This window comes from Macaca mulatta, chromosome 9 (genome assembly GCF_049350105.2).
Source record: "Macaca mulatta isolate MMU2019108-1 chromosome 9, T2T-MMU8v2.0, whole genome shotgun sequence".
Taxonomy (NCBI): Eukaryota; Metazoa; Chordata; class Mammalia; order Primates; family Cercopithecidae; genus Macaca; species Macaca mulatta.
The window spans coordinates 128,775,443-128,797,373 of record NC_133414.1 but is presented as its reverse complement, the minus strand read 5'-3'; the positions used below and the strand labels follow the sequence as shown (position 1 = coordinate 128,797,373).

General features: G+C 48.6%; 1 protein-coding gene across 8 annotated transcripts in view; it reads left to right on the top strand.

Moving 5' to 3' along the window:
- Window positions 1-21,809, top strand: part of HSPA12A (heat shock protein family A (Hsp70) member 12A) — a 182,129-nt gene extending 160,320 nt beyond the window's left edge. For 5 of the 8 annotated variants that reach the window (XM_077947608.1, XM_015148266.3, XM_015148267.3 and 2 more), the window contains 6 exons: window positions 7,055-7,226; window positions 11,146-11,232; window positions 11,763-11,867; window positions 13,256-13,514; window positions 16,504-16,607; window positions 17,587-21,809. In XM_077947608.1, the coding sequence (XP_077803734.1) occupies window positions 7,055-7,226; window positions 11,146-11,232; window positions 11,763-11,867; window positions 13,256-13,514; window positions 16,504-16,607; window positions 17,587-18,224 (1,365 nt within the window). In that variant the 3' untranslated portion in view covers window positions 18,225-21,809. The remainder of the gene's footprint in view (window positions 1-7,054; window positions 7,227-11,145; window positions 11,233-11,762; window positions 11,868-13,255; window positions 13,515-16,503; window positions 16,608-17,586) is intronic. The other 3 variants (XM_077947609.1, XM_077947610.1, XM_077947612.1) reach the window with 1 other exon arrangement.
- The last annotated feature ends 122 nt before the right edge of the window (window positions 21,810-21,931 follow it).

Genomic DNA, 21,931 nt, shown 5'->3' with positions numbered 1-21,931 from the left:
TTCCCAGCCCACAGGAAGACTTCAGCAACAAATGTGTGACCCACAAAAAGGTCATTCTTATTTATAGCCTGAAAAAAAAAAAAAAAAGAGAGGTGCAGTGGCTGGTAAATTTGTCAGGGGAGTTTGAGCCCTGGGCTGACTCTTCCAAGAGGTGGGACAGGAGGCGTGGGGCCCTTACACTGGGAAGTCACAGAGGAGGACACCAAGTCCCTGGGGGTTGGTGGAATCAAATAGGTGCCTCAGGAGAGAAAAGGGCCTGCAGCTCTTGGGTGAGGACAGATGTGAGCTGTGTTTATGAATGTGGGGAATTTGCTTTCAGAAGTCTAGAGACATGCTGTTTCCTCGAGGCTGGCTGACTTTGGTACAGTGTTTTTGCAGCTTCGTTTTTGATCCTTTGCAGTTCTGATTTGATACTTGTGTTCCATTGACAGCCACTGAGTGGATTTAAAGATGGCAGCGATCATTCAATTTTTTGTTCATGCATTTATTTATTCATTAAACAGACCTATACTAGAGTGTATAGACCTAACAGACCTAAACAGACCTATCTCTATGTCAGGACTGTGGTGGGCACTGGGTTCTATACCCAACCAAGGCAGGGATCCAGCTCTTGGGTTGCTCACAGCCAAATGGTTCACTGACACCTTCCATACTTGTGGGTTAGGGAGAGGGGTGTACTGGGAAGCACAGTTGCTTTGCAGACATTGCTGCAGTCTCTTTACCTGTCTTCTGGAGAGTCTTAGGACAAAGTAGAAATGAAATTTGCAACTCTATGGGCAAAATGAACATCTCTCTACTCTCTCTCCATCCCCCATTATTATACAGAATAAGAAAGATGATGATTAATTTTATATGCCAACTTGACTAGGCCGTAGGATGCTCAGATATTTAGTCAGTCATCATTCTGAGTGTTCCTGTGATAAAATTCAACATTTAAATCAATAAACTGAGCAAAGTGGATGGCCCTCCTTGAGGAAGGTGGGCCTCATCTAATCAGTTGAAGGCCCGAATGGAGCAAAAGACTGACCTTCCCAAGTAAGAGGGAGTTCCTCCTGCATGACTGCCTTTGAGCTGGGTCATTGTTTGTTTGTTTGTTTTTTCCCTGCCTTTGGACTCAAACATTGACTGTTCCTGGGTCTCGAGCCTGCCAGCCTATACCGTGGGTTCTCCTGGGTCTCCAGCTTGTTGGCTGCCGATCTTGAAACTTCTCAGCCTCTATAATTGCATAAGCCAAGTCCTTATAATTATTTATCTGTCTGTCTGTGTGTCTGTATGCCCTACTGGCCTACTGGTTCTGTTTCTCTGGAGAACCCCGACTAATACAGTGTCCGAGCACAGAACATAGTTCTCAGCCTAGCAGCTTCTGCGAGTACCCACCAGGCACCCGTGTATGTGAAAGGTATTGAATCAGGTGGACATCTGTCTCCTTCTGCAAGGCGGTGGCTGCCTACCGATCCTTCTACCCAAAGTGCATCCCATCCCATGGGCCCGACTTCAGGCAGGAGAGCTGGAAGGATGAGGTAGAGTGGCTACTCCAGTAGGACAGTTGGAGAACTGGTCACGTCTACTCTGCTTGCGTGGGGAAAATGGAGCCCGTCCTTCCAGGCTTATCAGAAGCCTCCTGAGCACAGGTTTGTGGGGCAGTGGTGGGGGCTGAACTTGAACCTCCCACCTGTCAGGTGGAGGAGAAAGCAGCCTGGAAGCAGAGCTGGGAGATGATGTGAGGAGCAGGTCTGGAGTTCTGGGGCCTCCACTGGGGCAGGCTATGGCTCACTGCCCGTAAAGGCTGCAGGGAGGGTGCACAGATGCAGTTTCCTCCGTGGAACTCCAGAAACTCACCTTGTGTTGAGTGCTTGTTGAAAAGATGGGTTAAACCTTTATCTTTTGTAATTCCCGGACTCAAGCCATCTTTACACCCTTTAAGAGCATTCAGTGAAAAGACGGTAACAGGAAGAACAGCTGATCCCTCTTCTGAGGCCTTTAGAAAAGACTTAGAAGCGGAGACTGTTCTGAAGCTGAGGGGATTGTGGATAGGAAATAGTCCAGTTTATTTCTAAGGGCATTTTGCCTAAAATGTGTAACTCCAGTAGGCTCCGGAAACCTGTTAAATAAATGCTGCTCCCATATGTACGATGATCTCATCTAACATGGAGACGCAGCTTCTTCTGCCTCCCTTTCTGAACAAGCTGTGGTGAAAAATGGTCATCAGGAAAACAAAATAGCGTAACACCCCGAACTGCTGCAGCTGTAGCCTTTTTGTAGCCTGACCACAGACCCGCAGAGCACTTAACTGATCTGGCCATTTTTTTCTCAGCTGTGGACACAGTGGCAGATTCTCCTGGCTGATTGCAAGGCGGAGGAGCCAGAGTAGTTGGTGTAAACACCACCTGCTCCCCTCCTGAGTCTCCCTGGAGTGTGGTTTTCTCACGTGCTTCTCCTGAGTGAAACTCGTGATCACAGAGGAAGGCTCTAAAAAGCTACCACGATGGTGCTCCTGCAGCCCCGAATTCTTGGCGGAGTCAAATGGGGCAGCATATGCTCTTGGTTCAGATACTTCCTGTATGTAGAATCCATCCCCAGGTCATGTCTGTGGAATGCAGGGATGAGGGCCAGGAAACTGCAGAAAAAAGGCTGGCTGGAGGGCTGGGGGGTCCATTCGTTCGGCAGCTACCTCCTGAACACCTACTGTGTGCTCTGGGGCAAGAAGAACTGAGCGTTGCCATTAGAAAGTCCACCATCCTGCGGGAGAGGCTACATGTATCTGCACTGTTAGTAACAGGGGTGTCCAATCTTTTGGCTTCCCTGGGCCACATTGGAAGAAGAAGGAATGTCTTGGGTCACACATTAAGTACACTAACACTAATGATAGCTGATGAGCTAAAAAAAATTGCAAAAAAAAAAACTCATCATGTTTTAAGAAAGCTTACAAGTTTGTGTTGGGCTGTATCTAAAGTCGTCCCGGCCTGTGGACCATGGGTTGGACAAGCTTGGTGTATAGGACTGGAGACAGAATATGTTAAGTGCTTATCAGGGGCCCCAGTGGAGGGAGGGCTCACGCGGGAGTAGTAACCATGAGGTACCTTCTCCGAAGGCAGAATTAGCAAAGACAGACAGAGTGGTCTGCGGCTGCAGTTGACCTGGCGTGATCCCAGGCAAACAGACCCATAGGTTTGCTGAGGGCTGCCAGATGGAGGCTTCTGTGGAGGGTGGCTGCAAGTGTTAATGCAGAAACAAAGCTTGCACTTACAGGCATTGGGTCTTCCTGCCCAGAGAGAAAGGTGGGTTTTTGAGAGCCTGGGCGATGCTTTAGCATTTCCTCCTTTCCTCGGAGTCCGCAGCAGCTCTGGGACTCCTGGGGAGATTAAATTTGTGCAGAGTCTGCTGCCTCTTCTCACCTCTCCTTCTCAGCTCTCTTCTGTGACCTCCATGGGAGTTTGTGGGTGGGACACAGCCCCTCACTGGACAGGAGCTGGTGGAAGCAAAGCAGTGTGGTCCTGGGCCTCCCGGACACTGCCTGGACCTGTGACCTTGCCTTTTCCTCCCGTTGGGAGTGGGGTTCTCTTCACCTTCGCTTCCTGCCTGCATCCTCTTCCTGGTACAGTGGGGAACCCCCTGTGGAAACAGGCCAAAGCTTTTGCTGTGGAGCTGAGGCCAGCCCAGCTGGAGAGGGACAGATGAAAGGCCTCCCCTGAGGGGGCCAGCCCAAGCTGTTTTCCACAGACGTGGGGCAGCCTGAGTGTCTTCAGGATGTGAGAGTGTCCTGGGCGGAGGACAGTTCTGTTGGATTGTCAGTTGCACACAGGCACACTCGGATGCCCTCGAGTTGTAGAATTTTACACAGGGCTCTTCACCCCTCTGGACTGCTGGATCTAATTTTCCAAATAAAGATTTCCCATCTAAGAGTTCCTGCTCAATTTCAGGGGTAGTGTGGGTAGAGAGATGGGGGCAGAGCTTACGGTGTGGGAAGAGGGATGAGGGGCAGAGCTTATGGTGTGGGAAGAAGGATGAGGGTGGAGCTTACAGTTTGGGAAGAGGGATGAGGGGCACAGCTTATCGTGTGGAAAGAGGGATAGGGTGGGGCTTATGGTGTGAGAAGAAGAATGGGGGTGGAGCTTATGGTGTTGGAAGAGGGGGCAAGGGGCAGAGCTTATGGTGTGAGAAGAAGGATGGGGGTGGAGCTTATGGTATGAGAAGAAGGATGGGGGTGGAGCTTATGGTGTGAGAAGGATGGGGTGGAGCTTATGGTGTGAGAAGAAGGATGGGGGTGGAGCTTATGGTGTGGGAAGAGGGGGCAAGGGGCAGAGCTTATGGCGCCCTTTCTCCCTTCCCATCCCTGTCCCTGCTGCCGTGGCCCAGGCCCATCTTGCTTTTTCTGGCCCTTCAGGGGGCCTCACTACCGCAAGTCCCACCCGGCAGGCTGACATCCCAGTGGGATGTGGTAACTGTAATGTAGCGTCTGGGTCTTTACTTTTCTTCCCTCACACCAACTCCCTGGGCTCCACTCATGCGTCTGCCCCCGCCCTCAGTTTATTTTCAGATTTGAACTTTGGAGGAGAATTGTATATATACAGGCCTGGCAGCTTATTTGCAGCAAGTTGGCACTTCTTCCTCACCCCGCTTTGTGGAAGCTTCCCCCTTGGAGCTTCTATTCTCCTGGGAGGTCCTTGACTCCACAAGCTACAGGATGGAAGAATCTGCACAGGAGCTGTCCCTTGGAAGGGGTCCTCTTGGTCTTACTTGGGATTTCTTCCTCCTGGCCCCTTGGGATCCAGGCTCAGAGGTTTCACCTTTCCCGGGGGCACTGCACGTGTGACAGCCACGTCCTCTTTCACTTTAACCGCCAGCCACGTTTGTGCCAAGGATGTCTAATGTGACCCTGTGCGGGTGAAGCTGGGGAGGGGGGACTTTTACTTGCTTGAATGGGGGCAGTGGGAAATCCTGTCACACACCTGAGTCAGGGCCCTGCTGACCGATGTCGCCTAAGGGCAGATCCAGCCTCTCTGACCCACGGGCTGAGCTGACGGGCATGGATGCCGCCCGGGTGGTTGGCCGTAGCGGAGGGTACTAGGTGATGGGAAGAGGGTTCGCCATGGACAGTGCAGGACACGAGAGTGGTGGTTCTTATCTGGTTTTATAAAGTCAGCCTTCCAAATATGGTTCTGCCATTTTGAGGCATTTGGTATTTATAGAGTGAAGATGTTCAGTCACCTGCCTGCCAGTAGTATCAGTTTTAGCGCTGAAAGTCTCACATGCCAGGAAATCCCTCTATCCTGGGCAAACTGGGACAGTGGGCCACCCTCCCTCTCTTTCTACATAAAGTGAAGGAGTTGACAAATAGCCCTGAAGGTCCTTTGCATTCTTTTATTGTTGTTGTTGAAATGGAGTTTCACTCTTGTTGCCCAGGCTGGGGTGCAGTGGCACCGTCTCGGCTCACTGCAACCTCCGCCTCCTGGATTCAAGCAGTTCTCCTGCCTCAGCCTCCCGAGTAGCTGGGATTACAGGCGCCACCCCCACCATGCCCAGCTATTTTTGTGTGTGTGTATTTTTAGTAGAGACGAGGTTTCACCTTATTGGTCAGGCTGGTCTCGAACTCTTGACCTCAGGTGATCTGCCTGCCTTGGCCTCCCAAAGTGCTGGGATTACAGGTGTGAGCCACCGCACCTGGCCACTTTGCATTCTTAATTCCTGAAAATCCCTTTCTCTCCTTGCCCCATAATTGGACCTCCCAAGCCCCTCTGCCCATGATGAGGCTGGCTTCCCCTGGTGAGAGGTTATTTGTGCGTGTGTGACATTAGGAGACCTTCTGAACCTGGTCTGCAAGAAGAATGCACTAAACCCCAGGGGTCTGCTATACAACTCGAGGCCTTCCTCCCAGTAGGAATGGTATGAAGGCAGCAGCCCAAGATTCCTAAGAAACGGCAGAAAGTCAGCAGCATGGCAGTGGCAGGGATGAAGCGTGCTTCCGTGGTCAGCTGGGCTGGCAACCGAGGACATCCGTGTGCCTGAATGGTTTCCAGAAGCACGTGGGGCCTCCTGCTGCAGTTCAAGGCCATGAGAGGTGCCAGGGAGCTGGTTAGAGGCCCAACCAGGCTGTTTCTCTGAGCATCCTCAGAAGAGTTATCCCAGGGCTTCCTGGGCTGGCCCTTCTGAAGGCCCACAGGAGTGGTGACTGGGACAGGTCAGATGTCACAGAGCAGAAGCATTTCTGCCTACTACAGGCTAAGGCCCCAAATGTCTGCAGATGGAAGCCACAGATGAGAACTTGGGGATCAGATTATTAAAGGAATATTTATTACCATATGTGATATATGTGTATAATAAAACTATTAAAGGGTGGCGGCTTTGAATAAGATACCTGCTTGCTGACTCAACTGTACTCTAGAAAATGAGGGACTATATAGGATTCCAGGGGGGGCTTCCTCCTGGAGCCATTGCTCATCTGACACCCCCAGTAGGCAAATCTCAGGGACCTTCCTAGCGCTCTGGAGATAACAGGTCGGTTACCCAGATAGCAAAATCAAATGCTTGCGTTGCTGAGGCCCAGCCATGGTCTGTTTCCAAGGCCACCAAACAGGGGTTTGCTCCGATTTGGTCAGACCATGTGGTATATTACAACTGAGAACAGATCACCTGCCTCCCACCCTGTGATGGTTTGGAAAGTTTTGGGGTCTCTGCAACTCCGTGCCTCCACCACCGGAGCGTGGAAGCCCGTGTGCATCCTACAGTCCGTATTCCCCCTGCCCCTCCCCATGGTGCTGCTCAGCTGTGAACCAAGCAGGCCCCAAGGGCAAGAGGCCCCCCAGCCAGAGCTCCTGGCATTTCCCCAGGGTGCCTGCACATTTTCTTTGGCCACCCTGGGGTGTTGGGGTATCTGGCCTGGGGCCCAGTACAGAGGCACCCCGACATGACACTGTGCAGAGGACTGTGTAGAGAATGTCCCACAGAAGCACAGCACGAATGCACCCTCCTTGGGGATGTCACCCCAGGCATGGGTGTCCTGTGAGCAGGCCGGCCCGGGGGGCCCTGGGTCCTAGCCTCTGTTTCTGTCTTCCAGGCAGGCCTGGTCTCGCCTGAGAACTCGGAGCAGCTCATCATTGCCTTGGAGCCTGAGGCGGCCTCTATCTACTGCCGAAAGCTGCGGCTACACCAGATGATTGAGCTGAGCAGCAAGGCAGCCGTCAATGGGTACAGCGGCAGTGACACAGTAGGAGCTGGGTTTACACAGGGTACCTCTGCTCTCTCTCTCCCCCTCCTGCTCTCCTTCCCTCCCAAGCCCTGGGTGTCTCTCTCCCTCTGATGATTTTAAAGGCACTTAGTGTCAATGAAGAATCAGGATACTCCAGGAGGAGGTGGGCTTTAAGCACCTCTCTGCTCAGCCCCCCTACCTGGCCCCTCCAAGGACCCCCATAAATGGAGGCATGGTTACCCTGGTTCATCATCCACCAAGTGCCTGGGGACGGGGAGCTTCTCTCTGAGAACCTGAGGGTAGCCTGAGAGCAGTTCTTGGCCTTGCATTGTACTAGGCTCTTAATCTTTCTTGTGTATTAACAGATTCTTAATCTAATTCCATTGCCTGTTATTAATTCTCCATTAAGACTGTTGATTTATTGCTGACTCATCGTTGGGCTGCTTCATGTGTGATGAGCTCATTATGTGTCTTCGCTGAGAGTTTAAAATGCAGATGAAAGCAGCTGACTTTCCTGACCTAGGTGATGCTCGCTTAGCCGTGGGAAGGAGCACTGCCTTAGGGAGACTCAGGCTGGGGTTTTAAAAAGCTTTTTCTCTTTAATAATCACCTGCAGGCAAGTGGGTCATGGAACTTGGTTCCCTGGTATCCAGGGCTCTGTGGGTGTGTTGAGGGCTATAGGGTTTGCAGACATGCCCTGTGAGGGTCAAGGCACCAATGTGAGCATGGGCGCTAAGTGGGAGCACTGTGGGGGTGGCGCCGGGCACTGCAGCTCTGAGCTCTGTTCCCAGATGAGGGCTTTGAGGGCAGATACCCACCTGTCACCCATGCTCACCCCCATCCCCCACCAGAAGGCCCCAGGCCCAGGAGGAGGAGAGGGAAGAAGACATCAGTGAGGACCGTTGCTGAGTTGTCCCTGCCACAAGCTTGTTCCCAACTTTTCTTTGGACCCCACACCCAAGGCCCGTCCCTGCACTTCCCAAGGCACCAGGCCAGGCTCACCCTGAGCCCATGTGTATTCCTGCTTAGATGGTCTCAGGCTGCCTCCTCCAGGCCTCCCCTCTTCCTCTTGAGAGAAGCAACTCTGCCCCAGAGGCCCCCCGTCTGTATTTCAATCCCAAGATTTAGGAATCTGGGAACCTCAGCCACAAAGCAGTGGCAAAAGACTCCCTTGTCATCAGGCTGCTGCCCTAGCCCGCCAGGAGCGGCGTGCTCACGCCTTAGATTTGATTTACCCAGAATGAATGGAAAGAGCTTCCCTTTAAGATCTGAGGGCTTGACTTGCCACTTTCTACCAACGCTCGGCCTCCTCAAGGCTCACCGAGGCTAGCCTTATTGCTGACTAAATCGAATGCATTCACATTTTGAATACTCAGAGGTTTATTTAAATTTTAATCTTCATTGTTTTCAATGGAAAAAAGAGGAAAGACTAAGTTTATATCTTACATGCTGATTCTTCATGTTGTTCACAAACACAAATTCATGACCAATAGCTAATTCTAGAATAGCTGTTTTTAACTTTTTGTGAGTATAACACATTTCAGGGGGAACATCTGTTTTTGAAAGATTGCCTTCCCTACGAGGTTTTGGTTTCCTTTCCCTGAATGGATCACATCTGCCCCCACACTGCTCTGTGTTCCTGTCCTGTGGCTTGTGGAATTTGCTGTCTCTGTGTGCTCAGAGGGTCTTCCTGGTTTTTGAAATCCTCAAATTGTCGGGCACCGCCCCTCCGAAGGGCAGTGAGGCAGTGGTTTGGCAACAGCCTCACTTTACAATGAGAACATCTCTCCCAGGAGACGAGTGCTGTCTGGGGAGAGCCTGGCAGAGCACTTAACCAGGAGTACCTGAGATGCCTCGATGCTCCTCCGTGACTGAAGGCCAGTGGGTGCCACGGGGAGAAATGGAGCTGGTGCTCGGCCCCAGCATCGCAGGGTTTGCTGTCAGCATGATTTTACTCGTGAAGGATTGAATGGGATCGATAAAGGATACATTTTTCACAATCTGAGGCTTAATTTGCCTGAAAACTTGGCTAATTTTTGAGAGCTCAGTACATGTTGTATTAGCCTCGCTTGGCTGTATTTTATGAATGCCATTTTTTAAACCATCTAGATGGCTTTAGAAAACCAAATGCCAGCCGGGTGCAGTGGCTCACACCTGTAATCCCAGCACTTTGGGAAGCCGAAGTGGGCAGATCACGAGGTCAGGAGATCGAGACCATCCTGGCTAAAATGGTGAAACCCCATCTGTACTAAAAATGCAAAAAATTAGCCGGGCGTGGTGGCGGGCGCTACTCGAGAGGCTGAGGCAGGAGAATGGCGTGACCCCGGGAGGCGGAGTCTGCAGTGAGCCGAGATCGTGCCACTGCACTCCATCCAGCCTGGGCGACAGAGCAAGACTCTGTCTCAAAAAAAGAGAAAAGAAAAAAAGAAAACCAAATGCCCATTACAAAGTGTGCAGCAGGCTCATCTGGAGCCCGTGCTGGGAGCAGGAGAGAGGCCCCGAGTTTGGGGAGCTGTCCCAGGCCCACAGGAACTCTTTAATCAAGGGATGCCTCCCTCTCCACTCTAAACCAGGCCCTGATTTAGAAGAACTTGGAGCTGGCCTGGTGTTTGCAATTCGAATCCCCAGAGAAGCTGTTTTGTAAACACTGTGTTCTTGGCTGAAAGAGGCCAGAGGTCAAGGGTGCTTTACTGGATAACCAGCAGCAGAGGGGTTTCTAGGACAATTCCAGATCAGCAGCACCAGCTTAGGGACTGAACAATCCAAAAATTGGGAGGGGGCAGCAGAGCCACGGACAGCAAAAGCCTTCCCCTGTAACATCGGGGGCTGCCCTCCATCGCTCAGTTATCATTTGCTGAGTACTGAGTCTCCCACTTGGCGTGTAGCCTTCATTATCACCTACTGTGTGCTGGCTGATGATACATTGGAGACTCAGTCCTTGTTCTGCCCACAAGGAATTTAAGCCAACTATTAATATCCCCATTTTATGGACGAGGAAACTGAAGCCCAGAGGGTCGATTTGCCCAAACTCCCACCTTGGCGGTGCCTTGCCGCCCCCCAGGTGCCCTTTCACAGCACCCTTCTCATCTTGAAACATTTCCATTATTCTGCTCTTTCCACCTTCCCTGTAAATTGTTAAATCTCTAAGGTCTGAGGGTTCATTTCAGACTGCAAGAAAAGAATTGTGGGAACTGCAAGCCCCTTAACCTCTCCTGACCTGATTTCCTTCTCCGAACATAGGGACAATGATTTGTGCCCTGTCACAGCCACACAGGCGTCCCCGCCACTCAGCACCCCAAGCCACAGGAGGAACGGAAGTTGTCCCTGTGTTCATGGAAAAGGCAGCACAGGGGTTTGCCAGGCCCAGATGCGCCACCTTGTGGCCGCAATGCATATTGGCTTCAGCTGGGTCAGGATATGGCCCCCAGTCCATTTATCCAGGGTCCATGTTAGGAAAACATACCCCAAATTCCTTGTATCAGACAAAATTCCTTGATGTGGAATTGTTTAACTGAATGCGCTGCAGGCTGTTTGGCAGATAGCTTCCTCCCTGGGGCAGCAAAGCTGGGAAACTAGGCGATTTCATTAACCCATTCTCCAAAAAATGTGACCAGGGTAGGGTCACATTTGTCCACATTCTCGTCCCTCAGTTTTTTTCACGTGGAAAATGAGGATAATAATTCCACCTAATTCCAAGGGTGGTTGTGAGAATCTCATCAGGGCAGGCTTTTCAGCTGGGCACAGGCTAAGCCGAGGAATAGAGGAAGGCTGGTGGAAATTGCTTTCTCTGGGAAGAACTGGCTTTGTGATTCCTGACGTTGTATTGACTTATTTTGGTCAAATGTCACTAATGTTCCATCCCTAAATCTCCTCATGCTATTGCCTCCACTGACTGCAGATGACTCTCTGCTTTTTCATGCTTTCTTACCCGTCGTCATTTTCTTTCTGTCGGCCACTAGCTAAGGAACACATACGGCGTAATCGGCAGAGTCGGACCTTTTTGGTGGAGAATGTCATAGGAGAAATCTGGTCCGAGCTGGAGGAAGGTAGCGTCCTTCAATGTCCTTTGCTCTTGCTGGATTTTCCTGTGCTGCTTGCGAAAAGCCATTCCCATTTGTCCCTTTTGCACTTTTGGAAAATGTTCAAACTCAGTGGGTTTTAAAGACCACTCACACAGGGAGAGCTCTTTTGGGAGCTGTTATTTTGCATGTTGTAAAACCAAGTAGGGATTGGAACTGATCAGTTCCAGAGTAAGTCTTATGTGAAACGCAGATGATTTTAGGGCACTCACTGTTCACGTGGCAGGAAACTGCCCACTAAGTATGTGCCAGGTATGCAGCAATGTGTGAATCTTAGATTCACTCACCTGGGTTCTCCATCATCCATGCCTAAATGTCCTCCTGGGCAGATTGCATTCTCTTTAGTCATGGTTAACTCCTGGAGCTGCTAATTAGCAAAACCATTGTGCTAATGAGAAGTATAGAGGGCACTTCGCTGGGTCTACCTAGTTACCATCCACCAGCTTGTTTCAGATGGGGTTGGCAAACTGTGTAAAAGATGGCTGTTTTTGTGCCAGGTGACAAGTATGTGGTTGTGGACAGTGGCGGTGGCACCGTAGACCTGACAGTCCATCAGATCCGGCTACCAGAGGGACACCTTAAGGAACTGTATAAAGCAACAGGTGAGCCCCTGCAGAGCTGATTTTCTTATACCTGAGCCATTGCCAGGCAGTTCTGTTTTCACTTGTTTCAGATAACTCTGTTTTATTCTCTTGAATGCCACTAACATGTGGGATCGTAGGCGGTGGAGGATACTAATGTCTGCTTGAAATTGGAAAGCAAAATGCAATTAAACATTCTTTAAAACACAAACCACCACAACTTGGGTTTTGGCTTAAAGTGAGCCTGTTTCAGATCCTGGCCAAGGGCGTTGGTTTCTGAAAATTCTGAAAGGATGAGATGGTAACTTGATGTTACCCATGACCGTGCTAAGGTGAACTTTCTAGGGAGGCCTCACCTTGTCTTGGATCAAGATTGCCAAACCACTGGCCAGGTGTGGTGGCTCACGCCTGTAATCCCAGCACTTTGGGAGGCCAAGTGGGCAGATCGCTTGAGGTCAGGAGTTAGAGGCCAGCATGGCCAACATGATGAACTAAAAATACAAAAATTAGCTGGGCATGGTGGTGCATACCTGTAGCCCCAGCTACTCAGGTGGTTGAGGCAGGAGAATTGCTTGGACCCAGGAGGCAGAGGTTGCAGTGAGCAGAGATTGCACCACTGCACTCCAACTTGGGTGACAGAGCGAGACTCTCAAAAAAAGATTGCCAAACCAAAGAACATGCTGTTTCCCTTTTGGGAGGCTGGAGGGGAAAGGATAATGAGTAATTAGAGGATCACACAGGGACAAGACCAGGCCTGCTGATTTTCCTCCCCCAACCCTTGGATGTCAGGTTGGAATACCATGATGATCTTAGTTAGATAAAAGTATTGATTTTTTAAAAGAATGTAATTGATTTAAAATAGATTGTTGGCTGGGAGTGGTGGCTCATGCCTGTAATCCCAGAACTTTCAGAGGCCAAGGCAGGTGGATCACCTGAGGTCAGGAGTTTGAGACCAGCCTGACCAATATGGCAAAATCCCGTCTCTACTAAAAATACAAAAATTAGCCGGGCATGGTGGTGTGTGCCTGTATCCCAGCTACTCAGGAGGCTGAAGCAGGAGAATCGCTTCAACCCAGGAGGCGGAGGTTGCTGTGAGCCAAGATTGTGCCACTGCACTCCAGCCTGGGCAACAGGGACGAAAACTCTGTCTCAAAAAGAACAAAAAACAAAAGGAAAAACAAAAATAAAATAATAAAAGATTGCTGACAAGAGATTTCTGTAGGGAAAAGTTTTTTTTTTTTGCATGGAAAGCGAAGCAGCGCAGGGTTCTGAAGTGTAAGTAAACACTTATAGCTGCAGTCCCATTGCTAAGCGGGTCAGAGATGAACAGGTGGGCCTGTTTCTCAGAGTCTGCATTGGGTTTCCAGTGGTTTTTAACACCACAGCCTCCCTTTCTGTTCTCAACTCAGGCGGACCCTATGGATCCTTAGGAGTAGATTATGAATTCGAAAAACTTCTGTATAAAATATTTGGAGAGGATTTTATTGAACAATTCAAAATCAAACGCCCTGCAGCGTGGGTTGACTTAATGATTGCGTTTGAGTCTCGCAAAAGGGCAGCCGCCCCAGACAGAACTAACCCGCTGAACATCACCCTGCCCTTCTCCTTCATTGACTACTACAAGAAGTTCCGCGGGCACAGTGTGGAGCACGCCTTGCGGAAAAGCAAGTGAGTTGGGCTCATCGCCTCGGGCTCTGGACATTCTAGTGGGTGGATTGTGCTGATGGGAGAGAGGAAGGAAGTGTGGACTTCGGGTTCCAGTCCTACACACCAGCTCTGTGACCTTGGGCAAGGGATTCGACTTCTCTTCCCTCAGTTTTTTTTTTTTTTTTTTCTTGTGGAAAATAGGGATAATAATAATTCCATGTAATTCCAAGGGTGGTTGTGAGAATGCAATGAATTCATACATGTTGGGTGCTTGGAACAATGCCTGGGACCTGGCAAGTATTATCTATGTGTTTGCTAAAAACAGAGAAACTATGAAAGCAGCGAAGTTTAGTTTTGGCCCCTGCTGTATCCACAGTGTCTAGCAGAGAACCTGGTATGCAGTAGGTGCTCAGTAGATATTTGTGAAATTAATCCAGTGGGAGTCTAGGTTTCTTGCCACTCTGAGTCCCTTGACTGATTTTGTGTCTCAGCTGGTTGCAAAATGAATATATTTAGAAGATGGTTTAAAGCTGAATTTTAAAAAATAGATAAAAATAATAGATTTCTAATATTCTTAAACATTTTAAATATATATATATATACTATCCATCATGAAATGATGACTACAGACGGATTTACCTATCACATTTCATAATTACCTTTTTCTAATAAACCTTTTATAAGGGAACATGTCAGACATTTATCCTGTAAAATACCCCATTGTCCAGCTTCAACAACTGTCAGTTCCTGGCTAGTCTCAATCCAATTATTTTAAAGCAGATCTTAAGAGAGATTATCATTTCATCTATGTCAGTATGTACCTCTAAAGGAGACAAGTTTTAAATCACAACCACAATACCATGATAACACTTAACAGTAATTCCTCAATATTATCAAATATCTAGTTAACATTAACATTTTTCTATTTGTCTCAATTTTTTTTTTTACTCTGTATTAACATCCGAATGAGGGCTGTACATAGCAGCTATCTGATACGCCCCTCGAGTCCCACTAACATAGGTTCCCCTCCTGGTTTTTCCTTCACAATTTATTAGATGGCAAAACTAGTAGTTTGTCCTTAGATTGGAGTTTCCTATAATCTTGGCTTTGCTTATCTCATGTCCATGGTGTTACACAGCAGTTCTATCCTGTGGCTTTTTTTTTTTTTTTTTTTCCTTTTTGCAAGTTGGCAGATTGACTTAGAGGTTTAATCAGATTCAAGTTTGAATCTTTGGCATATCTGCCTGATGGGTGGTGGTTCCTCCTGTTGCCTCCCATCAGGGGACATGAAGTGTCTGCCCATCTCTCCTTTTGTGATGTTAGCAGCCATTGATGACTATTGTTTGGTTCACTAATGCATTAGGGGCGGCCACGTGGCCACCATCTTGGTCCATCACTCTTTCTCATTTATTTTGCTAGAATACTCCCAGAGAGAGAAACTTGGCTCCTCAGTGGTTTGGTTGCCCTGAACTACAGCTCACTTAGGGAAGACAGGATAAACGGGTTGCTTTTCACCCTCCATTTATGAGTTAAAAAAAAAATCAATTTCCTAGTATCCACCAAAGTGTCCAATGAATTTTTCCTCCTGTGAGGGTATGAGGGGAGTATCATTAAGAATTTAAGGATTTAAGTATATTTGATGTATTTTAAACCATGACAGTTCCATCCTTATTGACATCCAAGCTGTCCTATCTCAGCCAGTAGGAGCCTCCTCACGTTGGCTCTGAGTCCCTTTGACACGACATTTGTGGTGGTCGACAGTGTCTTTGCCTTCTTGTATGTGAAGACACTCTTGGCTCATCTTGTACATTCCCTACCCCAGGCCTGGAATCGCCCAAGCCCTAGTTCCTTTTAGTGGAAACCAAAGCAGATTTCATGTCAGGTCTTCTTGCCCTTGGAGCAGGGCCAGTCTGGACCCTCTTCCTGGGCTGATGTTCTCTGCCCTGTTGGTCCCCCACAGAGGGCACTTGTCCTCTGTGTGGAACCCCAAGACCTACCTGCACAGTTCTGGGGCCTGTCAACCCTCCCACTAAGGAAACGGGCTACAGCCAGCCATGGGGTCATTCCATACCATACCGCATTGTCCTTTGGCCTGTGCCATGGAAAGGATTCTTTTCCAACACGTTCTAGATTCCCATCCAGCATCTAGAACGTGTGGCTGGGAAGCTGCTGGTGTGTGCTTTGCATCAGGGACAGAGGCGCCATTTGCTTGGCCTCCGAGAACAGGCGGGGCACGCCCTGTGGGTTTGGGAATACACAGTCCCTGGCATTTGCTTAGTGCCAGAAAGTTTCCAGAGCGCTTTCACAGACATGGCATTTAACTTCATCTTTACAACAACCCCTGTGAAGGAGGTAGGGCAAGTGCAGTTATCCTTGACTTCCAGACATGGAGACAGGGCTTGGAGAAAATGGAGTCTGATCTGCCCAAAGTCCCAGAGCCCCGCAATGGTGATGGCCAGGCTGGAGCCCCACAATCCTGGATTCCTGTCCAAGGCTCTCACTGCTCCACACTGCTGCTGCTGGACAGAGACCGTGAGGGCCAGCTAGTATAATTAGGCTTACTCTGTCACCTGACAGGTGCCTGGAGGGCTGAGGACATGCACCTGAGCACACACATTTGTAGCCGTAAGTAGCAGTACAATAAACTCTCCAGGGAGCCTTTAATGTGCTTGAATCCAAATATTGTTGGATTCAAAGTGTGATCCTGTAAAAGAGACAGTGAGCCCTTTATCTCCTTGTCTTTTGCACTAGACTTTGGCCTCCACTATCACAGGGGAAGGTCGGCCACAGCCAAACTTAAGATACAGAGAAGGGATTACATCTTAGCTTCTGAGCTTCTAAGGGTCCAGGTCCTGGCAGTTTAGGGTTTCCAAAGGTGCTTTTGATTTTCAACCCCCTTTCTGCCTGCTAAGTGTGACAGATGTTCTGCCAGGGCATGTGTCTATGCAGATCAGCCTGGGTATCATGTAGACCCTTACTGCCTGCTCTTCTCCATGCTACGCTCCTGCAGTGTGGATTTTGTGAAGTGGTCCTCGCAGGGGATGCTGCGGATGAGTCCAGATGCCATGAATGCCCTTTTTAAGCCGACCATCGACAGCATCATTGAGCATCTCCGTAAGTATCAGCCAGGGCTCGGCCACTCGGTGAGGCAGAACCGAGAAAGGGGACGGGCTTTTCCAGCATCACCAGCTGGTGCCTGTGGAGTCAGGTTGGCCTGGATCTGGGAGCCACAGGCAAGGGCCCCGCAGGACTGGGCAGGGCTTTGCCATGTATGTGAGAGGTTGCTGGGCATAGACTCTGGATCCCTCTCCTTGTACTGCAAAGCTGCTGAGAGCTTGCCTCACCCAGGCTTTCCGTTTGGCCTCAAAAGTCAGAGAGCTGGTAATGACAAAGAGGAAGAATTAAATAAACAAAACTTTAAAACAACAAAAAGATCAGAGGGCTGGAAGCTCTGAGGCAATGTTACCTGAGAGTGGCAGGCCCTAGGAAATGCATATTCTTTGCTTTACTGGGACATGTTAGACATCCTCACCCTGCTAGGGAAGAAGGAACTGTTGTGTGAACCAAAGGAAGTTCTGCAAGATGGCAAATGGAATCTGGTCATGTCATTATCCTGCTGCATTGGTGGCAGTACCCACGGACACATAGCAGACTCACCGGGGACTTTTTCAGTATCCCATCCCTCACCTACCAAATCAGACTCTCTAGGAGTGGGATGCGATTTTTATGAAAATCAGAGAATTCTATTTATAACAGCCTGCCTTGACTTACCCAACAGAACCATAGTTTGGAGAGCTTTAGGAGTATTCATTTATGCAAACCAAATTCTACTTAAAATTATCACCATGTATCTGTTAAAATGCATTTCTACTTAGCAGCAGCTCTGGCTTTTATTCCGTAACATGTTGGTGTGCAAACTCTCTTTCTTTAAAAGACCAGTTCTGCAAAGATTCTGTTCAAGGAGCTCAGAGTAAGCCTGCCCTCCCATTGGCCCAAGTGGTCTTGTCCATTCCCCACAGATGCAGGCAGCCTAGTTCCCCCTTCCTTGCTGGCTTTTGGTGACAGGACATTCTCCCTGCCTCTTCCCTTCCAGGGGACCTGTTTCAGAAGCCCGAGGTGTCCACCGTCAAGTTCCTCTTTCTGGTGGGCGGCTTTGCCGAGGCGCCCCTCCTGCAGCAGGCAGTGCAGGCTGCCTTCGGGGACCAGTGCCGGATCATCATTCCCCAGGACGTGGGCCTCACCATCCTCAAGGGCGCCGTCCTCTTTGGTCTGGACCCTGCGGTCATCAAGGTTCGCCGGTCGCCGCTCACCTATGGGGTGGGCGTGTTGAACCGCTACGTGGAGGGCAAGCACCCGCCCGAGAAGCTGCTGGTGAAGGATGGCACTCGGTGGTGCACCGACGTCTTCGACAAGTTCATCTCTGCCGACCAGTCTGTGGCCCTGGGTGAGCTGGTCAAGCGTAGCTATACCCCGGCCAAGCCCTCCCAGCTGGTCATTGTCATCAACATCTACAGCTCTGAGCATGACAACGTCAGCTTCATCACTGATCCCGGGGTGAAGAAGTGTGGCACACTTCGCCTGGATCTCACGGGGACCAGTGGCACCGCAGTGCCCGCCCGGAGGGAGATCCAGACCCTTATGCAGTTTGGGGACACTGAGATCAAAGCCACAGCCATTGATATAGCCACTTCGAAGAGTGTCAAAGTTGGGATCGACTTCTTAAATTACTAACCCTCCCGCCCCGCTGCCTGCCCCCTGGGACTCAACTTATCTGCATCTGCTGACCTCAGCCTTGACTGTTCTTTCCCTAACCTTGACCCTCGCCATTGCCCATGTGAATTTCAGCAGGGAAGATGAGAACAATCAGGGCTGGAAATAATTAGTGACTTTTGAGGGCACACTGGAGTCAGAAAAACAGAAATTAAGATTAAGGTTTAGGCATAGAAGATTAAAGGATCCTGGAGGAGCAGCTAGTTTCATAGGTACAAAAGTGGTGAAACGGCCACGGAGAAGGAAATCAGTACATTGCTGCAGCAGTGGTTGCGCTGCTTTGAACAGATCTCCTTTAAGTAGAATTTAGGATGCCCTATTGCTGTCTTTCTAGATTTAAAATGACATCTTTGAACCAGGAGGAGATCTTCATCTGAGACTTTTCTTTCTAAAGTTTTTGGATGGCAGTCAATATAAAATGCCACCCATCTGCAGTTAATTTCTTTTCATCATCATGTGATTAAAAGTGGTGAATCAGTGGGAACTGGGAATGTTTTTAGCTGGTGGTAGAAGGCTGCCTACACTGGGCACTGTTTTAGGTTCTCATATAATTTAAATAGCAAGGAGGTTCGGGGAAGAATAACCATAGCCTTGGGTAATCCACCAGGGCTTTTGCGAGTAGGAGAGCTGATACCTCACATTCTTAGCAGGTGAAAACTTGCCATGATGGAAATAGATAGTAAAGAGTTACTGACGTATCCCAAATTCTATGCTGTGGTATAAATTCCCAGCATGCCCAGCCCTGATTTCTGAGTTCATAAGTAATTCTAGTGAACCTTAGTAGGAATTCTGGGTAAGAAAATGAGGTTGCCTTTGGTCTTGTTTGCATCACCAAGCCCAGGCATCCAGAAGAGCCCCTCACCTTGAAAAGCAGACAGATTTTAAATTAACCCCCGCCTTCCCACTCGCCTTCATCTCCCTAAGAGTTCTGGCCATTTAGTCCCACATTTTGAAAGGAATACATGGGTGAAATTTGGGAAGAGAATCTGTGCTATGCAATGTTTCATTAAAATCTTCAGTTTTTTAAGTCTCTCTCAAAATAATTTGTAGATCTATACTTGATGGATTAAGTCAGTTTTGTTTTTTTTTTTCACAGCAGGCCTGTGGCTTGCCTGCATCAGAATTGCCTGGGTGCGTGTTGAAAACAGGTTCCTGGATCTGGGCCCTTTTTAACTGAGGCCAGCTGCACCAGAATCTGCATTTGTAGTGTAGACTGCATCATGGTTCAACTGAAATTCGAGAAATACTAACTTGAGATTTCGTTCAAGTTCACACACAGACCACAGCCCACACTCTGCAGGTGTTCCCTTTGGGCTCCCTTAGAAAGAGTGCTTACACGTGAAGGTGACCCCATACCTTGCCCTCTTGGTCAATGGGATTGGGCCTCCACCTGGCTTGGAGATGAGATGGCACTTTTAACCCTCACAGGAAGGGCCAGGGGAGGGGAAAAAATGCAAGAAAGGGACACCAAGAACAGAGCTGACTGAGGAACCAACTGGAGGGCCTTCACTCTCTCCTTCCCCACTGTACAAAACCAGTTTTCTGCAATATTCAGGAGCCAAATGAGGAAAAAGAATCAAGAATCTGACTCACAGCCCATCTGATCTGTTCAAAGCTGTTTTTTCCACCTGCTGAAATTCATTAAATCACTGGAGGCATGCATAATGAATGGAGAATGAGCGAACTTCCAATGCAACTTGGATTCACAAACCCATTATCATAGCCAATATGCAGATTTTAAAAGCATTTCACATTTCATTTGACCATGTCTTCTTTTTCACATCGCCTGCTGCAGAACTCCCTACTAGAATGTGAAACACGAACAAACCACAGAACTAGAGAGTGCTGGTTAGTCACATAACTTAGTAGCGGGATTGTGTATCCAGGCACAAAGGTGTCTTTGCTAGTGTTCTCTTGCTCCCTGCCCTGCTTCCAACGCTAAATGGTATGGGTCTTTCTTTGTTGCCAGCCATATTCTACAAATAAGACTTTTCAATGTAGTTATGAGTAATATAATTTTATGTACATATAATGTTAGAATATTGTACAGAATCTTTGTTTCTATGATGCGCTTTTCTTGTTTCAAAAAGGAAAATGATCCTTGATTTTTGTTGATGATACTTTTGTTACTGTCCTTAATTTTCCACAGTTTGATTTCTTAATTGTGCTCACTAAGCATCAGTTTGTGCTGATGCCAAGCTATGGACTATGTACGCAAGACTGAGCAATAGACAGAGGTGCCTAGGGTCAGAACACACTGAACATACATGGACCACCTGGATCAGGAGCCTCATCAGACCCTTCTCCATGCACATCCTTCCCAAAGAGTCACAGATTCCATTGAAAGGAGCAGATTCTATCAATTCTCCTGTGCAGACTTTAAGAGCTGAATGTTCTTGGTCTGGAAGCAATGTGACTGCGCAGAACAACCTAAGAAACGCTTGCGTCCTCAGGGGTCGTTGACCTCTCCTTCCGGGACAGAGCAGTCACTCTGAGGGCAAAGCGTGGTCCACTGTGTGTGACGTTTTCAGGATGCTAGGGTCAAAGAAGGAAACCAAGTGGTACATAAGCCCAGCTTTTCTGCTTGGCTAAGTGTAAGTGTGAGTAACATGGCCAAGCCCCTCTTTTTTGGGCTAATGTAAAGCCTTTCCCACCTTGCATTAACGCTATCTCCCTGTGTACTGTTTCTCTTAAATGAGCAGATAGAAATCTGCAGTGTTGGCAGACAGGTGATGGAGAGGATGATAATTTTATCTTTTGGCCATAGAGTTGCAGCCCCAGTTGTCAAAGTCCTTAAACAAAACCCCCAAATCCATCCCTCCTTCCCTACCCCCACTGGAATATTCTAGAATAAGAGCACTGGATAAGTACACTTGAACACATTTTTCTAATCTTAGAAAGCATCTACAAGGCCTGTTGTCTTGACCCATTACTCAATTGTCCCCGACATATTATCTGATATTCACCTTTCTAGGAAGCAGAATCATCAAAGCTTTCCCTTGTAACTGCCCTTTCCGAACACAGCAGGCATGAATAAATGCTGAATAACAGACAGGTTACAGACAGGAGGGGAAACAGGAGGAACCATACAACTGTTTTTGCAAAATGATGGCTGAGTCCAGATTATAGAGGCTGCCTTACCCTTAGAATGTTATTTAGACCAAGTTTAGCTTTTAGAGTCCAGGTCTGGTTAATTGCCAGGGTAGCAAAGAATCGCATGCACCAATGTAAACAGGAGTCAAAACGCATTATTAGTCAAAGATCGAATTTCACATTGTAGAAATATATAGCTGTGATTAAGCTGCATATGTATGCTGGGAAATGGCTTAAGTGGATGGCTAGTATAAAAGTTGTTGGCCATAACGTCACACCTCTCATCTGCTTGAAATATGGACCACTATTCTAAAATATCAGCTACTGGGGTCTCGTTCACTACAAGATAAATTCAAACTTCACAGAACTTTGCAGCAGTTCGCCACCAGACAGGATTGTGTCTGCAAACTCTTGTCTTCACAGATGCCTAATAAAGCAAAACTCTGAATCTCATGTGGCCCAGATTGTTTTTCCCCCATCCTGGGTTTGTAAACCGCATGACGGACACATCAGTACTGACCTCCTTCTCTACCCCATCTCAGGTGGTGGAGAGAGAGTTTCAGTTTTTTCCAGGT